This window comes from Bufo gargarizans, chromosome 4 (genome assembly GCF_014858855.1).
Source record: "Bufo gargarizans isolate SCDJY-AF-19 chromosome 4, ASM1485885v1, whole genome shotgun sequence".
Taxonomy (NCBI): Eukaryota; Metazoa; Chordata; class Amphibia; order Anura; family Bufonidae; genus Bufo; species Bufo gargarizans.
The window spans coordinates 144,354,077-144,378,575 of record NC_058083.1 but is presented as its reverse complement, the minus strand read 5'-3'; the positions used below and the strand labels follow the sequence as shown (position 1 = coordinate 144,378,575).

At 44.4% G+C, this 24,499-nt stretch overlaps 1 protein-coding gene across 1 annotated transcript in view; it reads right to left on the bottom strand.

The window, feature by feature from the left end:
- The window catches only part of MED12L (mediator complex subunit 12L), a 648,568-nt gene that overhangs the window by 160,336 nt on the left and 463,733 nt on the right, over positions 1-24,499 (bottom strand). Inside the window, exons 22-25 of the mRNA XM_044291042.1 lie at positions 11,316-11,457; positions 9,576-9,696; positions 8,087-8,188; positions 4,228-4,341 (exon numbers count right to left, since the gene is read on the bottom strand). Of these exons, the coding sequence (XP_044146977.1) occupies positions 4,228-4,341; positions 8,087-8,188; positions 9,576-9,696; positions 11,316-11,457 (479 nt within the window). The remainder of the gene's footprint in view (positions 1-4,227; positions 4,342-8,086; positions 8,189-9,575; positions 9,697-11,315; positions 11,458-24,499) is intronic.

Sequence of the window (24,499 nt, the reverse complement as noted above, 5' to 3'; positions counted from 1 at the left end):
GGCCCAGGAGCCTGAGGGGGCCCAAAGACCCTTGTGCCACATAAGACACTGGCATTATAGAAAGTGCATACTGGTCAATTTACACCTCTGGCTGGAGGGAAGGGGTTAGGAGAAGAATTTGGCATGAGGAGGTGCCCTTTCAATGTTTCCCTCAGGCAGCAGGAAGGGTGTGTGCTCCCCTGCCCCTTGCCAACAAGCACTGGGGGACGGGGGCCCAAGCTGAACTCTTGCACCAGGGCCCATGAGCTTTTAGCTACGCCCCTGCCACAGAGTCTCCATCAACAAAATGTACAAGGCATCACAACAACGATTTTTAATGTACAGAGAAAAATTTTCAGATTCCCAGCAACCTATCCCCTTTATTTGGTTTGTCTTTACACTCCAACTCCTCTGTGTCTGCCAACAAACATTTATGAAAAACAGACAGAAACTGAAAGGGGCGGGAGCCAACTGGCCGCATCAACAAAATTTTTCTCAAACAACAAACGGGACTGATCAGAGACTCCAGCAATTTGTGTGATTGCCCATTACCATCAGATCAGCTTTGGACTTCTTTAAACAACATCGAACGAACTGCAGCCCCAACTGGACATCGTGCTGAGCTAAACCCCCATCGATAGCCTAGACTTGGCCACCAACTCGAAACCGTAAAAGCCCCAAAAAAGGCCAATGAAAAAGACAAGTGAAAAAGAAGGATTTCTTACCAGGACAAACATTCCACTTCCACGCTATGATCCAAATAGACTAATAGCTTAAACAATACTGGCCGACGCAAATCCTTACTAACCTAACCTCAAAGCCTGGCACATCAAAAAATTCTTAGTTAAATTCAGGAATAAAGACACCTGAAACCAAAAAGCCAACGCAGCCACTTAACTATTCACCATGGACAAAGAAACACTCTGTTTATGTATAGGCCTATAAAATACAACAATACTGCTAACCAATCATACAGGGACACACAGAGGCCATGGCAACAGAGCAGTCCAGGAACACCAAACCTTAGAATAAGCTGACCAACGACCACTTGTTCAACGTTGCTGCTGTCCCTAGACCACACTCCAAAAATGCTCCTGGCAAGGAATCCCTCTATGCCAATGTGTGAAACCTTTCCCTCTGCAAGCGAGAAAGAGAATCAGCAACAGCATTGACTACTCCAGGAATATGCACAGCTACAAAGAATTAAGAAACAGCGCCTTTAACACCAGATGCCGGAGCATCCGTGTAACCGAGGGAATGTAGGCAGACTGAATGTTAATGGTCTGCACAACTCCTATGGTATCACAATAAAAACAAACCTTCCTCTTACACAAATTCTCCCTCAAACTTCTATTGCCACCAGAATGGAGAATAATTCCAAAAGCGCAAGACTGGACACCAAACCAGCTTACTGCCATGAATGTGGCCAAGCAGTTCTCCTAAAAAACGGCCCCATAACCTCAAGCCCCAGAAGCATTGGTGTACAGCTCCAAGTCCATATTAGTGACCATGAAAGCTATCCAAAGTGAATGACCATTAGATGAATCCAAAAATGAGGTCCAAATGTACATATCCTCCTACACCTAACTAGAAAATTATTGAGAACTGAAACACCAGCAGTAGCCACTGCCAACCACTGGCATAATACCTGCTCCATGGGCATAATTCAGCATGCAAAATTCAACTTACCCAAATGTACGAATCAATTTGCTCATCTCTAGTCATATACAATAAATGCCCCTTCTGGGGTCCTCACTAATCAAGTGAGTGAACAGGGGACCACTAATTTCCACCCAATTAATTCTCCATATATAATACTTAACTGCATGCATTTCTGCATACAAACACAGCCACTTTCAACTGAAGTGTTTAGAGAACGTTGGAAATTTGCCAATGGTGGTTAGTTAATTTGCATGTATTTGTATAATTGGCCTTCAGAATAAATTTTACTGGTGGCCCTACGTACCCTAGTCCAGGGGCGGATTGGCCATAGACCTTACAGGGAAATTTCCCGTTGGTCTGATGCCCAGGGGGCCGTCTGAGTCCTCCTCATGGCTAGCCAGTGGTACTTTTTGGGGATGTGCTTTGTGCTGCTGGCGGCAGTATTTTGTGATGGACTGTGGTATTTGGCTCTGTTGGGGTGATAAAATGTGTTGTAATGATATTGCTGGCCCTGACTACTTGTGTTAGCCCTGCCTTAAATCAATTTGGACCAGACTACAAAACTGGGCCACTTTTAGTACTTTTTCCAGAGCCACTTTAAGTTCCCAGCCCACCTCTGCCCCAGTCTGACACTAATTCTGTACAAAATATAACATGGCCACATGCATTAGATGTGCGAGTGTATGCATTCTATTTTGTTGTAAAACTTGAGAACTGGATGCCTTGTTTTTTTGTTTAACCTAAGAAAAGATTAAAATGGTAGTCTTTTAAATCTTTTGGTGATTAAAAAAAAATCCTTGCAAAAGGACAGATCTACACTTGCTTAAAGAGGTTTATCAGGACCCAGAAGGCCCCAAAAACCCACCTAAATGAATCATATTTTGCCTGTGAAAGAAAGTTTATAATTTTCAATATTTATCATCTAACGGTTACTTGGATCAGCAGCTCGGGAGACCAATCACATCTACTAACATCATGTCCTTTAACAGGTTTCCTGTCTGAGCTATGGATGTGGATGTCACTTCCACAGCATAGGATTGGAGAGGTGCTGTGGACTCCTATCTCTAGCTAATCTCTAACTCCTGAATCCACCTCATCTATGCTTGTGCTATTGAGACAAACAGTTCTGGCCCTATCTACAGTGAAAATTAGGTCCCCATCCATCAACCAAACCGGTAACCTGGTAAATGAAGTGACGTTGGCAGATACAGGATTTTCAGCAGAGGGGCATCAAGTGACCAGTTTCTCGAGTGGCCAATCTACACAACTTCACAACGGTAAGTATATTAGAATCTTTCTTTTCTTTTTGTAGGCAAGATATGAGTAATGCTTAAAAGTTCTTACTGCATAACTTGCTATTTTATACACAGTACTAAAATTGTAATCACTGCATTTTTTCAGTTACCAACATTTCTGTAAACAGAACAGCCTCTTAAAGGGGTATTTTGTGGCTTAGATCACTTATCCTCAGGATAGGTCATCAATATCAGATTGGTGGTAGTCTGCCACCTGGAACTCCACCAATCAGTTGTTCGTGGCAGCGGCCAATGCTGAAAATTATACAGTGGACAAAGCCAGAAACAATAGGAGTAGATGAAAGATGAGCTGCAGAAACCCAGAACAGCCACTACACAGTGGATGGAGCCTTCTGCTTTCAACTTTATCAACTGTATAGTTCTGTTACTGGCAGCTGCTCTGAACAGTTGACTGTTTTACCCCCACTTTACTACTGACTGTAAGATATTCCCCAGACTGTGTTTACTTAAAGGGGTTGTCCGGGTTCAGAGCTGAACCCGGACAAACCTCCATTTTCACCCAGGCAGCCCCCTGACTTGAGCATCGGAGCAGTTCATGCTCTCCTTTGCCCTGCGCTAAATCGTGCAGGACAAAGGCTCTTTTGTTTACAATGACACACTGCCGGGCCGAGGCTTCCGCCGGGCAGTGTGTTCTGTGACGTCGCCAGCTAGTCGTTTTACTGGATAGAGCAGCGCTAAAGCCCGCCCATCAGTGCTGGTGACGCCACCAGGCTCCCTGAGCAGCCGGAAGAAGAGGCTTCAGCTCGCCTACAAGAGACCCGATACGTTACCGAGTATAAGAAAACAGTCAAAGAATTTCCTATATGAAAACAGGGCTTCAGAAATATGTGGCAAAGGTAGGACATGCATGTATGTAATATGTATGTCACTCTAGTACTATTACACCAATGTCCCCAATCCCAGACAACCCCTTTAACTGAAAAGACAAATAGTGGGTTACTAGCTGTCTGAGGCTATGGTCACATTTGAGTGAGAGGCTCAATTAGTAGAGCTGCCATTGCATAGTCTGTCATTTTAGACAGGAAAAATGGCAGACACCTAGGTGGAATCTGCCAGACCCCAATATACATGTAAGTTAGCTGGGTCTGTTGGTACCACTGGTGTTTGTCATGTGATGAATCTGGCACTGCATTTTTGTTTCTATCTATAATGGAGGATGTAGTTTCTGATTGTAATTACTGCTAATATTATAAATATTATACTAACCAAAAGTATGACATGACAGAGTTGTACATTGCAATTGCATTAACTATGGCTTAGTGGAACATACCCAGCATCAGGATAGCCTTTAGGACTGCAAATATAGCTCCCACCTCAATGTTGTTGTGAGCAGCTGCCAAAAGATGTCTGTCACATGAAAAGCACAATCCAGGGGCAAGTTTCCCTAAAAAAAATAATTATATAAATGTTTGGTAAATATGCTTTTTAAGAAAACATGTCCAGAAGCTAATATTATCTGAAAATGGAGATGAGGCTGAAACAGTCCTTTGTTGGGAGATCACTGCATAGATAGAGACATCCAAGACACTTACATAAAATTCTATATTTTTATCCATGTAGCTCTTGGGTGTCATTGTTGATACGGATACATGGATATGATGCATGGACATCTCTCAGATAAAATCTTACATTAGTCTGACCAGAGGCAGGCACAGTTAGATGTAGGGGAACATGATAGGGGGTTACACATTGCTTTAGTGTTGCTTTTTAAAACTGCATTGAAATCTATCTAAATAAAAATGCATGCATTTTTAAAGCGGTTGCATTTTTTTTTATAGGTGAAACATGTTAAATGAATGTGTTTCCCTGCAAAAACGGCGAAGGCAATTACCACAGTGAATAAATATGTTTCACCTGTAAAGAAAAAAAAGATCTCATGGTTAAACGCAGGTATTTTTTTAAACATCAGTGAGAGCAATCTTATGAGAAGAGTTATTTTATGTCTATTTTTAGCCTTTTACATTTTATAGCCTGTTCTTCCATTAGGGCACTTTAGTATTATTATTATTATTATGTTAGTTTATTTTTCAAATGTTACTGGGAAAGAGGAATCAACCCTGAAGAATCAATCCTCTTAAAGCAGCTATTGTCACTGTTGTCTGGGCAGATGGAGAAGAAAAGGGAAGAGAATTTCAGAGAAGGAAGTAAAATTTAATTGGATCTGACACCTTTCCTGAAATGTCTGTGATAGTAAATCTTTGTGTTACCCATAACATAATTATTGTGCATCTTTACTAAGAATTCAGTGTTTTCTGTATTGACTTTGCTTAGTGGTAGCTTATACTTGTCCCTGGCCTTAACTGAGTGATTAGGTGTTTGTATGTTTCACTTGTGTTGATGGTGTACTTTACAGATTTAAGAGGGCTGGTAAGGGTATTTGCGCAGGGGCACAGGACACACTGTTGTTGAGTGTGTGTAAAAAATAATAGAAGCTGAAAGCGGTAATAAAAACTTGCAAAACCTGTCAGAGGCCTGACACACTAACTAGTACCTAAACTAATTCACATAAGTGCATTCTAATTTTACTGGGGGTGTCATAAAATAGAAACCTCAAGTAGAGATGATTGCCTTCAGAGACAGTAATATAAAATGCAACTTGTCAGTTTTGCTTACCTGCACACAGCAGCCAGATACTGTAAGTGAATTGCAGTTCTTTCAGCAATGTTCAGCACAATCCACTAATTTTTTTCTGAAATAACAGTTCTATAATCTATAATCTGGACCCAATTGGTGAGTTGCCCACTAATTCTTGATGAGGCAGGTAGTTTTGATCAAAAGCTGCACAGATTATTTTTTGGACGCACAAGTGTCTGGTGTAGCATATTCATTATTTCACTTAGTCCTTATTTTAATGTGATATTGCGCTCTGATTACAAATTGATGATACACATATCAAGGTATGGGCATTAATCGGTGCTGAGGCCCAAGTATCACAATGTTCAGTAGATTTGGATTATAACCAGAGCAAAATCGTCCTGACGTTTGCACGTTCTCCATTATATTGTACATGCCACTTTTGCATGGACAATTTCATAGTCCACAAACTAAATAACCCCTAATGCATTTATTTAGTTGTATTCCTGAGGAAGGAAGATGCGTTCCAGAGCATGTTCTCTGCTGGATACATACATTTTCTATCTATTGTAACACCAAAGGATTGATTTACAGAATAAGAATGCCCAACATACTTGTATCCTGGATTGAGAGGACTACTGAGCATGTGCACACAATGGAGAAGACTCCAGAAGTCCTCACAATGCATTATACTGATGGTCTGTGAGCGTACAGTGGGTGAAGGGGGGTGGGTATTAAGACAAACGCTTTAGATCCCATTTCCAAAGCAGCCTCCTTTACAGTATTCACTGTTTACTATAGTTTGAAAGGCTCTTTGTGACCTGACAGAATGCCTTCAACTATACTTAGGGGTTCACATGCCCAACCAACATTTCAACATTGGGAAGTGTCAGCATATTAGAAGGTAGGTTCTACAGCTACAAAATACATAGTACTGTAAAAAAAAAAATCTAACTCTATATGATTGTTGTTCACATGTTACATATACAGTACTATTATAAGTGGGAAAAATACATTTTGGCTCCTGATCAATCATCTGTCCATTTATCTTAGGTTTGCCTCCATCAATATAATAAAACATTTGAAAGTGGTCATACAAAACCTGTCAGGACCATGATACATTAACGTGTACTTGACAAAAGTGCATTCCATTTTTTACTAGGGATGTCATAAAACAGAAACCTCATGTAGAGATAATTGCCCTTTTATGAAGCAATATAAAAAATTGAACTTGTCACTTTTGTCTAACTACACACATATAGAAGTCTCCATGATAAACAAATTGCATATGATCCAATAAATCTTCTCTTAAGTAAGTTTTAGGAAGTATCAGCAAGCTTGGAAGGTAGACCACTTCTGATGACATTTGAGAATCTGGACCCTTATGACTAAATTCAGTGCCCCCTAGTTGATGAAGCACCTTCTAGTTGTTGATGAGTCAACTAGGAAAGAATGTTTTGATCCACATCTGCACACGCATTTCTCCGGCTGCACCAATCTCTAGTTTAGCAAAATAGCTGACTCACATGGACGCTGACCAGTCAGAAGGCCCAGGTGTCTACCTGGTGAAACCTCAGTAGAAAGAGGTTGAGAAGTCCTGGTATGAGGTGTAGGCATGGGTAAGGTCTTGGACCGTCCCATCCACAGTAGCCTTGGCTATTGCAGAAATAACGGCAGGCAGAAGCGCATATAAAATTTGCAGAAATCTCAAACTTGTTTGTCTCTCTGTAGGAGGGCATTGTAAACTTAAAATGTTATATAACATATTCACATGTACACAGGCTTGGCAATTGCACTTCTCTCAATATTAGGGCAAAATACTTGTGACAGCTAAAGTCTCTTAAAGTCCCTTGAAGCTATATATACAGTCAAAAAGTCCCAAGGGGAACCTCCCTGATCTAAAGGTGATGTTATAGGCCTCTCCAGGCCTCAAGTGCCTTAGGTCGGGTTTTCTTTCTCTTGCAGCTCCACTCTACTGCATCTCCTGGCTCCAGCAGTAAATTGCCATAATCTAACCTCTCCTCAAAGTAAATTGTTCCAATGGGCTGCATGGGCTATATGTGAGCATGGTAGCACTAACCCTGGTCTTCCCAAGTGCCTCTTCTTCCCATGGATCCAGTTGACTTTGTTTCATTCCACACTCTGCATCAGCCCGTTAGTCACTGGACATTCCTGCAGCTATGTGATCGGCAGCCATGTCCTCTTAAGGGTGCTTCAGCAGGAGGTAGACCCCTCTCCTCCTCTCTAACTCTCTCCAAGTGTCGCAGGCTGCCCAATCTCAGGAGCCTATCTTACAGTTTTGGGACTATGAAATGGAAAGGCTGCACCTACAGATCTGCTGAACATGTTTCTCGTCTGGTCTTGTGTGGCAGGAAATTTCAAATGGCTCAATGCAAATGGGTATAAAATATGACTATTTTTAGCTGTGTTTGTTATATTGGATTTTTTTTAGGGCAGAACTATATTTCACTATTACACATACGGCCATAGTCCGCACAATTATCTTTTAGGCAATCTGTTTTCAAAATGTGCCTTAATTTAAAGAACAAACTCACCATTTGTCATTCCATATGTGCTGATCTGTGGTGTTCTCAGCAGATGTAAAAGGAGGCGACATGTCATTCTGGCACCTGGTTCAGCATCTGGATCCCCACAAGCTATAATAAAAAGCTCCATTATTAAGCCTGTAGTATTCATGGAGGGTGAATACACTATCAGCACAGTGCATCATTTTATCGATGAGTAGACAAGTGTCATCGAAGCTTTCTTATATCAACAGTATATTTTACTATTATATCAACTTTGTTGAATAAAAGCCCAAACGAGCAGGGATTTAAATAAAAGGTGCATCTTTTCCTACAAAATTATTTATCAGACTTCTCAGCTCCTCTTGCTCTATAACATGCTGCCTTCAGATTTCAATGTGACAATTTTGCTTTACATGCTTAAAATGTACATTTAGATTAGAATCTTAAATAGATGACCCAATAAAGCAGATTAGTCGGGTCTTCTATTCTGCCCTATCTGTACACATCCATATACACTAAAGAATTGCATTGAATTCTAATGCTAAGCTGTCAATTACGTTTGGGTGGAGCAGCATGGCTTATAGGCTTTCTAGATCTGTCCTAGAAGTATTTAAATAACTAGCACCTAGGGGACAGGCAAAATTATAGTCCAAGGACAGACCAAGGTCAGAGACAGCATAATTCATCCAATCCAATGATCAGTCCAAAAGTCAGGGCAGGAAGCACAAAGTCAACAAGAGCGTCAAGCAGAGGTCAGGTCAGGCAGCTGGGAGTCAAATCTGGAAAAAGGTCAAGTACGAGAGGTCAGAACGAAATATAGTGCACCTTCGCATCGACTAGCAAGCTAGAATACCAATTGCTCATGCACTCTCCTACAGAGGAAGCTGCCTAAAATATCTTAGGAAGGTTAGTCATAGGCTGGACAGATTAGGTTGTGAGCAAATTGGTCCTTTAAAAGCCAGAGGTACCGTAGCTATCACACCCTAGGGCAAACTAAGGCACTGCAGGCAAGATGAGCAGGTTGCAGCCAGGGTGGAGTAAAGGGAGCAGCACCACTTTGGTAGCCATGTCCTCTGAGAAGAAACAAGAAGACACCGACAAGCAATGACTGCTAGAGCACTGGAGTGATATAAGTGTTCTGGAGGCCCTGTCTGCTGGTAGCAGGGAGGCCACAGACCACCAGCATCACATTCACCCTTATCTTTATGAACCAAGATTGTGGCTGCATTCTGAGTACCTGCACTGAGCACCAAGAGAGCTTGTCCCGTTCCTGGGAATTTCCACTGAGAGAAAACTCCACCAATTATTTTAGCACATTCTAGGACATATTGCTCATGTCATGACTACAAGATATATGATTGTGAAGGCTTTCTTTGACTATCTCTTTCCTGATATCAGGAGCGAGTGCATTACAAAACAGAGAACATATAGAGGTGAAAATGCCTACAGGCTATTCCACTAATAAATCATATTTGTGGAGTCATCCATCCTACGCCATGTTACTCAAGAATGCTACCTGCAGCCAGTAGAGATGGAAGAGCAACGTGCTGAACCACATCTTCCAATGAAAAGCAATACCGTGCAATTAGAACAGCAACAAAAGTGGCCAGAGAGTCATGAAATGAGAGATCACTAACCTAGAAAACAAAAGGGAGAACAAAATAAACAGGTATTCCATATAGAAGAGACACATTTAACATATTATCATGAACCACATTTTTACCACATAAAGGTTAGGTACAACAGACTGCCAAACCGCATAAAGGTTGGGTACAATAGACTGGGAAAACAGATTCATACTGATTGTGTGCAATATAAACAGTAAATCTGCCCGAGTAAAGGTGCCATCGATCTCCTAATGAACAAGCAAAATGCTCGTTTATTGGGTGAGCCTGTCATTTGTGCAGGCAACTAAATTATTGTTTCTGGGCAGCAGATCGTGCGGTCTGCCCAGAAACAATACAAATGTATGAGGACAAGTGATCACAATAGCGATCCCTCATGCTGATACTGTGGAGGAGATCACGGCATGTAAATACAGTGCTTTACCTTCACTTAATGAGCAGTCGATTGTCGGGAAGGAACGCTTCCTTCTCAACAATCTGCTGCTCATCTGCGCTTGTAAATGCGCCTTAAATCTGTTTCTGGGAGTAAAATAAGGTGGCCATATATCTTAGACAGCTGTTCCCTTCTTCAAATACACTCATGCTGGATTCAGCATGCATTCTCAATAGGAAAAGAGGACTACGGTGCTGTTGACACTTCTGACAACAGCTTACGGTACGTTTCTTGAGAACAATCAGTCGGGCATATTACTGTAGGATGTCCCCATACACATGAAATAATCTGTCCTGCTGTAATTAGTAGGTTGGACGGGACGGGTCACCAATGTTTGATCGGCGGGGTTTGTAGCCCCAGGACCCGTACCGATCTTTGGAAAAGGCAGGCACAGCAGCCTCATTCAAATGAATTGCTCACTAGTAATTGTTATAACATACACTGATAAGGTAATCACCCAATAAGACTTTTCAGTCTGCCCAACACAATCCATTTTAGGTGTAACCCCTGTCGAGGAAGTGTGCTGTGGATACTGCTGCTAATGCCAAACAGGGATTCACAACAACATCTGTTCCGTGCACTGGACTACAATTCCTAGCACCACTTGTTTCCCTATGCCTTTGTAACCTAGGGGAGGAGGTGTTGCCAAGGAGAGACTGGATAGACTGGGCAGGGGCTTGGGAGAGGAGACCACACAGAAAATGCCCCATCGCTGGCTCATGTTTGAACTACAGTGGTCCCTCAAGATACAATATTAATTGGTTCCAGGACGACCATTGTATGTTGAAACCATTGTAACTTAAGTAATTGGATTCCAAAGCCCCAAAATGTCATCAAAGATAAGAGAAGATAAAGATTTAAGAAAAATAAGCAGATAACTAAGACAGATAAAGCAAGTATGTTGAGTCTAGTTTCAACTTACGATGGGTCAGAAAAAACCACTGTATGTTGAAAATATTGTATCCTGAGGCCATAGCTGTCTATAATCTGTTGGGATTTCATGAGGCCCATGATGACTTGCCTATTTTGTGCCATGCATGCTCCAAGTGAACAATCATTAGAGTCTACATAGAAAATAATGACTACTTTGTAGTAGCTTTATATACGGTAAGTAGAAATAAGGTCTTGATGTTTATTTCATTGGGATGTTACCTGTAGACACAGAGAAGAACAAGCATATTGGTATAACAGCACTTACGTCCACGCTGCAGAGTAAATCGTTAAAGCCCCACACATGATTGGAGGAGCAACAGAGAGCCTTCAGGACTCCCAACCATTCTGAGCTCAATATGGTACAGCAGGCCGTCAGCTCAGCACACAGGTTAGATATATCATTGATCCTACAGAAATAAGACATTGCATTAATGAGCGATAATAAATCATAAGACAAGGATGAAAAAATAACTAATCACAATGGGTGACAAAAATGAGAAGACTGATGTCCCAGGTTATTTATAAGCATAGCAAAACCATACTGCAAAAAAAAAAAAATGTGAACCCGGTCAACCTTATAGAACTATAAAAGCCTGTATTGTACCTAACAGAGCATATACAGTAGGTTCTTTATCTTCAGTTCTTTTCAGGATTGCTGGCTGCCAAGTATTTGTTATATACAGTATTTATATGCCGTATATGCTATACCTAGAATGGAAGCTTTTCCTGGAACATATATTCATAATGTACAGTACATGATGTACACAATTAAGGCATTCAGAATTTTGGTAAAACAGTCTATTGTTCGGGCAAGATGAATACTTAAAGAGGTTTTCTGGGATTTTTATATTGATGGCCTATCCTCAGGAAATCGCATCAAACACTTTAACATGATTTTCAGAAAACCCTGCAGTTTTGCCACAATTTTCTGCAAGTCCTACAATAGTACCATGAGACATACAATAAGATTATGCAGCAAAGCTGCACCAATGAACACAGGACTAGGTGAAGAAAATGGTTCCATGCTGGAAAATGTAATTGGGGGGAATTCATCATGAGGGTGATATTTCAAGTCAGCTTTGCTTAAGGCCTCTTTCACACTACAGTATGTTGAATTCAGTGTTTTGCGTTCCAGTTTTTCACGGATCCGTTGTTCCGTTTTTTTTTGCTTCCGTTGTGGTTCCGTTTCCGTTCCGTTGTTCCGTTCCGTTTTTCCGTATGGCATATACAGTATACAGTAATTACATAGAAAAAATTGGGCTGGGAATAACATTTTCAATAGATGGTTCCGCAAAAAACGGAACGGATACGGAAGACATACGGATGCATTTCCGTATGTGTTCCGTTTTTTTTGCGGACCCATTGACTTGAATGGAGCCACGGACCGTGATTTGCGGCCAAATATAGGACATGTTCTATCTTTTCAACGGAACGGAAAAACGGAAATACGGAAACGGAATGCATACGGAACACATTCCGTTTTTTTGCGGACCCATTGAAATGAATGGTTCCGTATACGGACCGTATACGGAACGCAAAAAACGGACCGCAAAACGGAAAAAAAAAACGGTAGTGTGAAAGAGGCCTAAGTCTGTTTTGGTATACATGAAATGTTTCATGGTGTTTGTTACATTCAGTGCACCTTTATACCTAAGGCCTCTTTCACACTTGCGTTGTCCGGATCCGGCGTGTACTCCATTTGCCGGAATTACACGCCGGATCCGGAAAAACGCAAGTGAACTGAAAGCATTTGAAGACGGATCCGTCTTCAAAATGCGTTCAGTGTTACTATGACAGCCAGGACGCTATTAAAGTCCTGGTTGCCATAGTAGTAGTGGGGAGCGGGGGAGTGGTAAACTTACCGTCCGTGCGGCTCCCGGGGTGCTCCAGAATGACGTCAGAGCGCTCCATGCGCATGGATGACGTGTCCATGCGATCACGTCATCCATGAGCGTGGGGCGCCCTGACGTCATTCTGGACCGCCCCGGGAGCCGCACGGACGGTAAGTTTACCTCTCCCCCGCTCCCCACTACTACTATGGCAACCAGAACTTTAATAGCGTCCTGGCTGCCATGGTAACCATTCAGAAAAAGCTAAACGTCGGATCCGGCAATGCGCCGAAACGACGTTTAGCTTAAGGCATTAATTCCGGATCCGGCCTTGCGGCAAGTGTTCAGGATTTTAGGCCGCAGCCAAAAGCACAGCATGCTGCGATATTTTCTCCGGCCAAAAAACGGCAGCAAAACTAATTAACATATCTAACCACTTCCACTTATCACCCACTTTTCACACTTGGAGTAAGTGTAAAAATGAAAAGAGGTGCAAATGTTCAACCACTGAGGAAAGGAGTCCAGTTAACTCCGAAACGCGTCTGGTGAAGGATAACCCCATGAGACTAAATATATATTGAAGCGCTTCAAATCAACCAGGAGTAGTGGGATCGATATCCAAAAAATTTGGTAAAGAAAAAACCTGAAATCAACAGCCGCAGTGACATCTGACCTGCTTGCTTGATTGAGCACCTGTGCAGGAACTAAACCACACAAAACCACTGAAACGGCACTCCTACAATTGATTGCTGCAGATCCCTGAATCTATCTCCTGGAAACTACATCACAGCCTGTAAGCGTACTATACGTGGGACGCCACGTTAACCGCAGTACAGCCGGCTCAAACCTACAGAACTGTAAGTAAAACCAATGCTGTATGAATGTATACACAGGCAAAGTGATTGGATGTATTGCTAAACTTGTAGCAAAAGAAATGTGAGTGACTCAACCACACATCCTCACTTTGGCTACATTGAAACTAACCTGTGAACTTTCTAAAATCTTGATTACTACGGACTACGTCCAAACAGCGTGGATATCAGGTCTACTGGACAATTATTGTAACACGGACATTCAGAGTAATAGAAAGGAACAAATAATCTGAGACTCTAATTGGACATTTCCTCCCTAGGATTTTCTACATAATTTTATATTTTAGTGTTGCTTTTTATGGATGGTTGCAATTTTAATCAATTTTAAAGCGATTATAAGTCTATACAGCATGCAAATATATGTTTAATAATATTTTATGTATTACTATTAGAGTTGAGCGGACACCTGGATGTTCGGGTTCGAGAAGTTCGGCCGAACTTCGTCCCGAACCCGTACCCCATTGAAGTCAATGGGGACCCGAACTTTTCGGCACTAAAAAGGCTGTAAAACAGCCCAGGAAAGGGCTAGAGGGCTGCAAAAGGCAGCAACATGTAGGTAAATCCCCTGCAAACAAATGTGGATAGGGAAATGAATTAAAATAAAAATTAAATAAATAAAAATTAACCAAAATCAATTGGAGAGAGGTCCCATAGCAGAGAATCTGACTTCACGTCACCCACCACTGGAACAGTCCATTCTCAGATATTTAGGCCCCGGCACCCAAGCAGAGGAGAGAGGTCCCGTAACAGACAATCTGGCTTCATGTCAGCAGAGAATCAGTCTTCATATCATAGCAGAGAATCAGGCTTCACGTCAGCCACCACTGCAACAGTCCATTGTCAGATATTTAGGCCCAGCACCCAGGCAGAGGAGAGAGGTCCCGTAACAGACAATCTGGCTTCATGTCAGCAGAGAATCAGTCTTCATATCATAGCAGAGAATCAGGCTTCACGTCACCCACCACTGCAACAGTCCATTTTCATAAATTTAGGCCCAGCACCCAGGCAGAGGAGAGAGGTCCCGTAATCGACAATCTGGCTTCATGTCAGCAGAGAATCAGTCTTCATATCATAGCAGAGAATCAGGCTTCACGTCACCCACCACTGCAACAGTCCATTGTCAGATATTTAGGCCCAGCACCTAGGCAGAGGAGAGAGGTCCCATAACAGAGAATCTGGCTTCATGTCAGCAGAGAATCAGTCTTCATGTCATAGCAGAGAATCAGGCTTCACGTCACCCACCACTGTAACAGTCCATTGTCAGATATTTAGGCCCAGCACCCAGGCAGAGGAGAGAGGTCCCGTAACAGACAATCTGGCTTCATGTCAGCAGAGAATCAGTCTTCATATCATAGCAGAGAATCAGGCTTCACGTCAGCCACCAATGCAACAGTCCATTGTCAGATATTTAGGCCCAGCATCCAGGCAGAGGAGAGAGGTCCCGTAACAGACAATCTGGCTTCATGTCAGCAGAGAATCAGTCTTCATGTCATAGCAGAGAATCAGGCTTCACGTCACCCACTACTGCAACAGTCCATTTTCATAAATTTAGGCCCAGCACCCAGGCAGAGGAGAGAGGTCCCGTAACAGACAATCTGGCTTCATGTCAGCAGAGAATCAGTCTTCATGTCATAGCAGAGAATCAGGCTTCACGTCACCCACAACTGCAACAGTCCATTTTCATAAATTTAGGCCCAGCACCCAGGCAGAGGAGAGAGGTCCCGTAACAGACAATCTGGCTTCATGTCAGCAGAGAATCAGTCTTCATATCATAGCAGAGAATCAGGCTTCACGTCACCCACCACTGCAACATCCATTTTCATAATTAGGCCCAGCACCCAGGCAGAGGAGAGAGGTCCCGTAACAGACAATCTGGCTTCATGTCAGCAGAGAATTAGTCTGCATGTCAGAGCAGAAAATCAGGCTTCACGTCAGCCACCACTGCAACAGTCCATTGTCAGATATTTAGGCCCGCACCCAGGCAGAGAAGAGAGGTCCCGTAACAGAGGATCGGGCTTCATGTCAGCAGAGAATTAGTCTGCATGTCATAGCAGAAAATCAGGCGTCACAGTCAGCCACCACTGCACAGTCTATTGTCAGATATTTAGGCCAGCACCAGGCAGAGGAAAGAGGGTCCCGTCACAGAGGATCTGGCTTCATTTCAGCAGAGAATTATCTGCATGTCATAGCAAGAGAATCAGGCTTCACGTCACCACAGAGGATCTGGCTTCATTTCAGCAGAGAATTAGTCTGCATGTCATAGCAGAGAATCAGGCTTCACGTCACCCAACATTGGAACAGTCCATTGGCATATATTTAGACCCCAGCACCCAGACAGAATATAATGGTAAAATGATAATAAAAATAGGATTGAATGAGGAAGTGCCCTGGAGTACAATAATATATGGTTAAGGGGAGGTAGTTAATGTCTAATCTGGACAAGGGACGGACAGGTCCTGTGGGATTCATGCCTGGTTCATTTTTATGAACGTCAGCTTGTCCACATTGGCTGTAGACAGGCGGCTGCGTTTGTCTGTAATGACGCCCCCTGCCGTGCTGAATACACGTTCAGACAAAACGCTGGCCGCCGGGCAGGCCAGCACCTCCAAGGCATAAAAGGCTAGCTCTGGCCACGTGGACAATTTAGATACCCAGAAGTTGAATGGGGCCGAACCATCAGTCAGTACGTGGAGGGGTGTGCACACGTACTGTTCCACCATGTTAGTGAAATGTTGCCTCCTGCTAACACGTTGCGTATCAGGTGGTGGTGCAGTTAGCTGTGGCGTGTTGACAAAACTTTTCCACATCTCTGCCATGCTAACCCTGCCCTCAGAGGAGCTGGCCGTGACACAGCTGCCTTGGCGACCTCTTGCTCCTCCTCTGCCTTGGCCTTGGGCTTCCACTTGTTCCCCTGTGACATTTGGGAATGCTCTCAGTAGCGCGTCTACAAACGTGCGCTTGTACTCGCGCATCTTCCTATCACGCTCCAGTGCAGGAAGTAAGGTGGGCACATTGTCTTTGTAGCGTGGATCCAGCAGGGTGGCAACCCAGTAGTCCGCACAGGTTAAAATGTGGGCAACTCTGCTGTCGTTGCGCAGGCACTGCAGCATGTAGTCGCTCATGTGTGCCAGGCTGCCCAGGGGTAAGGACAAGCTGTCCTCTGTGGGAGGCGTATCGTCATCGTCCTGCCTTTCCCCCCAGCCACGCACCAGTGATGGGCCCGAGCTGCGTTGGGTGCCACCCCGCTGTGACCATGCTTCATCCTCATCCTCCTCCACCTCCTCCACCTCCTCCTCATCCTCGTCCTCCTCATCCTCCAGTAGTGGGCCCTGGCTGGCCACATTTGTACCTGGCCTCTGCTGTTGCAAAAAACCTCCCTCTGAGTCACTTCGAAGAGACTGGCCTGAAAGTGCTAAAAATGACCCCTCTTCCTCCTCCTCCTCCTCCTCCTGGGCCACCTCCTCTTCCATCATCGCCCTAAGTGTTTTCTCAAGGAGACATAGAAGTGGTATTGTAATGCTGATAACGGCGTCATCGCCACTGGCCATGTTGGTGGAGTACTCGAAACAGCGCAACAGGGCACACAGGTCTCGCATGGAGGCCCAGTCATTGGTGGTGAAGTGGTGCTGTTTCGCAGTGCGACTGACCCGTGCGTGCTGCAGCTGAAACTCCACTATGGCCTGCTGCTGCTCGCACAGTCTGTCCAGCATGTGCAAGGTGGAGTTCCACCTGGTGGGCACGTCGCATATGAGGCGGTGAGCGGGAAGGCCGAAGTTACGCTGTAGCACAGACAGGCTAGCAGCGGCAGGATGTGAACGCCGGAAGCGCGAACAGACGGCCCGCACTTTATGCAGCAGCTCTGACATGTCGGGGGAGTTGTGAATGAACTTCTGCACCACCAAATTCAGCACATGCGCCAGGCAAGGGATGTGTGTCAAACCGGCTAGTCCCAGAGCTGCAATGAGATTTCGCCCATTATCGCACACCACCAGGCCGGGCTTGAGGCTCACCGGCAGCAACCACTCGTCGGTCTGTTGTTCTATACCCCGCCACAACTCCTGTGCGGTGTGGGGCCTGTCCCCCAAACATATGAGTTTCAGAATGGCCTGCTGACGTTTACCCCGGGCTGTGCTGAAGTTGGTGGTGAAGGTGTGTGGCTGACTGGATGAGCAGGTGGAAGAAGAGGAGGAGGAAGCTGAGAAGGAGGAGGTGGCAACAGGAGGCAAAGAATGTTGCCCTGCGATCCTTGGCGGCGGAAGGACGTGCGCCAAACAGCTCTCCGCCTGGGGCCCAGCTGCCACTACATTTACCCAGTGTGCAGTTAGGGAGATATAGCGTCCCTGGCCGTGCTTACTGGTCCACGTATCTGTGGTTAGGTGGACCTTGCTACAGATGGCGTTGCGCAGTGCACACTTGATTTTATCGGATACTTGGTTGTGCAGGGAAGGCACGGCTCTCTTGGAGAAGTAGTGGCGGCTGGGAACAACATACTGTGGGACAGCAAGCGACATGAGCTGTTTGAAGCTGTCTGTGTCCACCAGCCTAAATGACAGCATTTCATAGGCCAGTAGTTTAGAAATGCTGGCATTCAGGGCCAGGGATCGAGGGTGGCTAGGTGGGAATTTACGCTTTCTCTCAAATGTTTGTGAGATGGAGAGCTGAACGCTGCCGTGTGACATGGTTGAGACGCTTGGTGACGGAGGTGGTGGTGGTGTTGGTGGTACATCCCCTGTTTGCTGGGCGGCAGGTGCCAACGTTCCTCCAGAGGCGGAGGAAGAGGCCGAGGCGGCAGCAGCAGAAGAGGCCGAGGCGGCAGCAGCAGAAGAGGTAGCAGGGGGAGCCTGAGCGACTTCCTTGTTTTTAAGGTGTTTACTCCACTGCAGTTTATGCTTTGCATGCAGGTGCCTGGTCATGCAGGTTGTGCTAAGGTTCAGAACGTTAATGCCTCGCTTCAGGCTCTGATGGCACAGCGTGCAAACCACTCGGGTCTTGTCGTCAGCACATTGTTTGAAGAAGTGCCATGCCAGGGAACTCCTTAAAGCTGCCTTTGGGGTGCTCGGTCCAAGATGGCGGCGGTCAGTAGCAGGCGGAGTCTCTTGGCGGCGGGTGATCTGCTTTTGCCCACTGCTCCCTCTTTTGCTACGCTATTGGCTCGGTCTCACCACTGCCTCTTCCTCCGAACTGTGAAAGTCAGTGGCACGACCTTCATTCCATGTGGGGTCTAGGACCTCATCGTCCCCTGCATCGTCTTCCACCCAGTCTTGATCCCTGACCTCCTGTTCAGTCTGCACAGTGCAGAAAGACGCAGCAGTTGGCACCTGTGTTTCGTCATCATCAGAGACTTGCTGAGGTGGTATTCCCATGTCCTCATCATCAGGAAACATAAGTGGTTGTGCGTCAGTGCATTCTATGTCTTCCACCGCTGGGGAAGGGCTAGGTGGATGCCCTTGGGAAACCCTGCCAGCGGAGTCTTCAAACAGCATAAGAGACTGCTGCATAACTTGAGGCTGAGACAGTTTCCCTGGTATGCATGGGGGTGATGTGACAGACTGATGGGGTTGGTTTTCAGGCGCCATCTGTGCGCTTTCTGCAGAAGACTGGGTGGGAGATAATGTGAACGTGCTGGATCCACTGTCGGCCACCCAATTGACTAATGCCTGTACCTGCTCAGGCCTTACCATCCTTAGAACGGCATTGGGCCCCACCATATATCGCTGTAAATTCTGGCGGCTACTGGGACCTGAGGTAGTTGGTACACTAGGACGTGTGGATGTGGCAGAACGGCCACGTCCTCTCCCAGCACCAGAGGGTCCACTAACACCACCACGACCATGTCCACGTCCGCGTCCCTTACTCGATGTTTTTCTCATTGTTATGGTTCACCACAACAACAAATATATTATTTGGCCCAATGTATTGTATTCAAATTCAGCGGGATATAAATTTGAGGCCTAGTATTTAGGCGCTGGGTGACAGGTATGGGTTTAGTGACAGAATTAGACTTGGAAATGCACAGTAGCGTGTGTGTGAAGTTATTCAGAATGACCCTATGTGCACCTTGAATATTATATACCCTTTTAGGGATAGATTTCAAATAGCTCTGATACAGCAGAAACCACTAAATTAGGAAATTGCTAAATTGGGAATTGGATTTCAACCCAGAACAAAAAATGTGCTTTGACGGACACTAAATAACTTGCCCAGCCACAACAGTACAGCAGTAACGACAGATTTAGCGGGATATAAATTTGAGGCCTAGTATTTAGGCGCTGGGTGACAGGTATAGATTTACTGACAGAATTAGACTTGGAAATGCACAGTAGCGTGTGTGAAGTTATTCTGAATGACCCTATGTGCACCTTGAATATTATATACCCTTTTAGGGATAGATTTCAAATAGCTCTGATACAGCAGAAAACACTAAATTAGGAAATTGCTAAATTGGGAATTGTATTTCAACCCAGAACAAAAAATGCGCTTTGACGGACACTAAATAATTTGCCCAGCTACAACAGTACAGCAGTAATGACATATTTAGCTGGATATAAATTTGAGGCCTAGTATTTAGGCGCTGGGTGACAGGTATAGATTTACTGACAGAATTAGACTTGGAAATGCACAGTAGCGTGTGTGTGAAGTTATTCAGAATGACCCTATCAGCACCTTGATTCTGATATACCCTTTTAGGGATGTATTTAAAGTAGGCCTGATACAGCAGAAACCACTAAATTAGGAAATTGCTAAATTGGGAATTGTATTTCAACCCAGAACAAAAACTGTGCTTTGACGGACACTAAATAACTTGCCCAGCAACAACAGTACAGCAGTAACGACAGATTTAGCTGGATATAAACTTGAGGCCTAGTATTTAGGCGCTGGGTGACAGGTATTCGTTTACTGACAGAATTAGACTGGGATATGGCCAAAAAATAACCACACTATTGATGGTTAAATGCACTTGGTGTGACAGCTTGACCAACCACACTACTGAGGGTTAAATGCACTTGGTGACAGGCGCAGCTTGCCCCTGATGTAGTATATGGCCAAAAAATAAACAGACTATTGCTGGTTAAATGCACTTTGTGTGACAGCTTGACCAACCACACTACTGAGGGTTAAATGCACTTGGTGACAGGCACAGCTTGCCCCTGATGTAGTATATGGCCAAAAAATAAACAGACTATTGCTGGTTAAATGCACTTGGTGTGACAGCTTGACCAACCACACTACTGAGGGTTAAATGCACTTGGTGACAGGCGCAGCTTGCCCCTGATGTAGTATATGGCTAAAAAATAAACAGACTATAGCTGGTTAAATGCACTTGGTGTGACAGCTTCACCCTGATGTAGGCTTTAGCCAAAAAACAACCACACAATTAAGGGTTAAATGCACTTGGTGACAGGCGCAGCTTGCCCCTGATGTAGTATATGGCCAAAAAATAAACAGACTATTGCTGGTTAAATGCACTTGGTGTGACAGCTTCACCCTGATGTAGGATTTAGCCAAAAAACAACCACACCATTGAGGGTTAAATGCACTTGGTGACAGGCGCAGCTTGCCCCTGATGTATTATATGGCCAAAAAATAAACAGACTATTGCTGGTTAAATGCACTTGGTGTGACAGCTTCACCCTGATGTAGGCTTTAGCCAAAAAACAACCACACCATTGAGGGTTAAATGCACTTGGTGACAGGCGCAGCTTGCCCCTGATGTAGTATATGGCCAAAAAATAAACAGACTATTGCTGGTTAAATGCACTTGGTGTGACAGCTTCACCCTGATGTAGGCTTTAGCCAAAAAACAACCACACCATTGAGGGTTAAATGCACTTGGTGACAGGCTCAGCTTGCCCCTGATGTAGTATATGGCCAAAAAATAAACAGACTATTGCTGGTTAAATGCACTTGGTGTGACAGCTTCACCCTGATGTAGGCTTTAGCCAAAAAACAACCACACCATTGAGGGTTAAATGCACTTGGTGACAGGCGCAGCTTGCCCCTGATGTAGTATATGGCCAAAAAATAAACAGACTATTGCTGGTTAAATGCACTTGGTATGACATCTTCACCCTGATGTAGGCTTTAGCCAAAAAACAACCACACCATTGAGGGTTAAATGCACTTGGTGACAGGCTCAGCTTGCCCCTGATGTAGGATATGGCCAAAAAATAAACATACTATTGCTGGTTAAATGCACTTGGTGTGACAGCTTCACCCTGATGTAGGCTTTAGCCAAAAAACAACCACACCATTGAGGGTTAAATGCACTTGGTCGCAGCTTGTGCTGGCGCACCACAAGACACAAAATGGCCGCCGATCACCCCAGAAAAAAGTGACTGACAAACGGTCTGGGCAGCCTAAAAACAGTGAGCAATTGAGTATCAGCAGCTCAATGATCCACAGCTGCAGATCGATCACTGGATGGAGTCTTTTGGAGGAGTTAATCAGCCTAATCTCGCCCTACTGTCGCAGCTGCAACCTCTCCCTACGCTAATCAGAGCAGAGTGACGGGCGGCGCTATGTGACTCCAGCTTAAATAGAGGCTGGGTCACATGGTGCTCTGGCCAATCACAGCCATGCCAATAGTAGGCATGGCTGTGACGGCCTCTTGGGGCAAGTAGTATGACGCTTGTTGATTGGCTGCTTTGCAGCCTTTCAAAAAGCGCCAAGAAAGCGACGAACACCGAACCCGAACCCGGACTTTTACGAAAATGTCCGGGTTCGGGTCCGTGTCACGGACACCCCAAAATTCGGTACGAACCCGAACTATACAGTTCGGGATCGCTCATCCCTAATTACTATATTTTTGGTATAAATAAAATCACTGTAGAAAACTATGTGCATCTGAATGTAGGTGTGCCCTACTCCTTCATATTGTGGCCAAAACAACTGTTTGGAACATTCTTAAAAAGAAAGAACGCACCGGTGAGCTCAGCAACACCAAAACACCCGGAAGACCAAGGAAAACAACTGTGATGGATGACCGAATAATTCTTTCCCTGGTGAAGAAAACACCCTTCACAACAGTTGGCCAGATCAAGAACTTTCTCCAGGAGGTAGGTGCATGTGTGTCAAAGTCAACAATCAAGAGAAGACTTCATCAGAGTAAATACAGAGGGTTCACCACAAGATGTAAACCATTAGTGAGCCTCAAAAACAGGAAGGTCAGATTAGAGTTTGCCAAACGACATCTAAAAAAGCCTTCACAGTTCTGGAACAACATCCTATGGACAGATGGGACCAAGATCAACTTGTACCACAGTTATGGGAAGAGAAGAGTATGGAGAAGGAAAGGAACTGCTCATGATCCGAAGCATACCACCTCATCAGTGAAGCATGGTGGTGGTAGTGTCATGGCGTGGGCATGTGTGGCTGCCAATGAAACTGGTTCTCTTGTATTTATTGATGATGTGACTGCTGACAAAAGCAGCAGGATGAATTCTGAAGTGTTTCGGGCAATATTATCTGCTCATATTCAGCCAAATGCTTCAGAACTCATTGGATGGCGCTTCACAGTGCAGATGGACAATAACCCAAAGCATACTGCAAAAGAACCGAAGAGTTTTTTAAGGGAAATAAGTGGAATGTTATGCAATGGCCAAGTCAATCACCTGAGTTGCATCCGATTGAGCATGCATTTCACTTGCTGAAGACAAAACTGAAGGGAAAATGCCCCAAGAACAAGATAGTTGCAGTAGAGGCCTGGCAGAGCATTACCAGGGATGAAACCCAGCATCTGGTGATGTCTATGCGTTCCAGACTTCAGGCTGCAATTGACTGCAAAGGATTTGCAACCAAGTATTAAAAATTGAAAGTTTGATTTATGATGATTATTATGTCCAATTACTTTTGGTCCCTTAACAAGTGGGAGGCACATATGCAACCTGTTGTAATGCCTACACCGTTCACCTGATTTGGATGTAAATACCCTCAAATTAAAGCTGACAGTCTGCAGTTAAAGCACATCTAGTTTGTTTAATTTCAAATCCATTGTGGTAGTGTATAGAGCCAAAAAATTTAGAATTGTGTCAATGTGCCCAATATTTATGGACCTGACTGTATGTATGTATACATAGGTGAGTGTATGTTTCATAAAAATCAGTTTTAGGGCTTTATTCACCTTTTTCTGTTGCAATTGTTGCCAAACCATGACAGAACTGTAGCGTGTGAATTCATTTTTTTTTTGTTTGTTTTTTACAAAAGACATTTTGGGGCAAATTTAAAGGGGTATTCCTATCACATACAATGGGGGTATATCGCTAAGATATGCCCCCATTGTCTGATAGGTGCGGGTCCCACCTCTGGAACCCGCACCTACAACGAGAACAGACGAGGAGGGAGGGAGGGGAAATACTATAGAGTACTGTAAGATTGTAAGCTGTTGTGTTGCAACGCAGGCGAGCCCATACCGCGCACCCAAACAATTGTTTGTGTTTTTCAGGGTAACAGGTATGGTGTGGCAGTTTAGTTGTGCCCGCCAGTAGGTAAAATACAGCATTTTCCTCCTACATCCATCGGAGGGAACCAGATTAAGGGACAGTTCCATCCACCAGGCTGTCAGGATGCTTAAGGGCTGTTTCATACGAGTGAGTCCATTGCGGGAATCATATTCTGTGCGTGAGCGTGAACCACCATCAGGGTTGGCAACCATCCAGAAATTTCTGGACAGTCCGTAGTGTCCGCGATTTTTTTTAAGTTGGTGGTACTTGACTAGATTATTTTGGTAGTAATTATCATCATTTTACAGC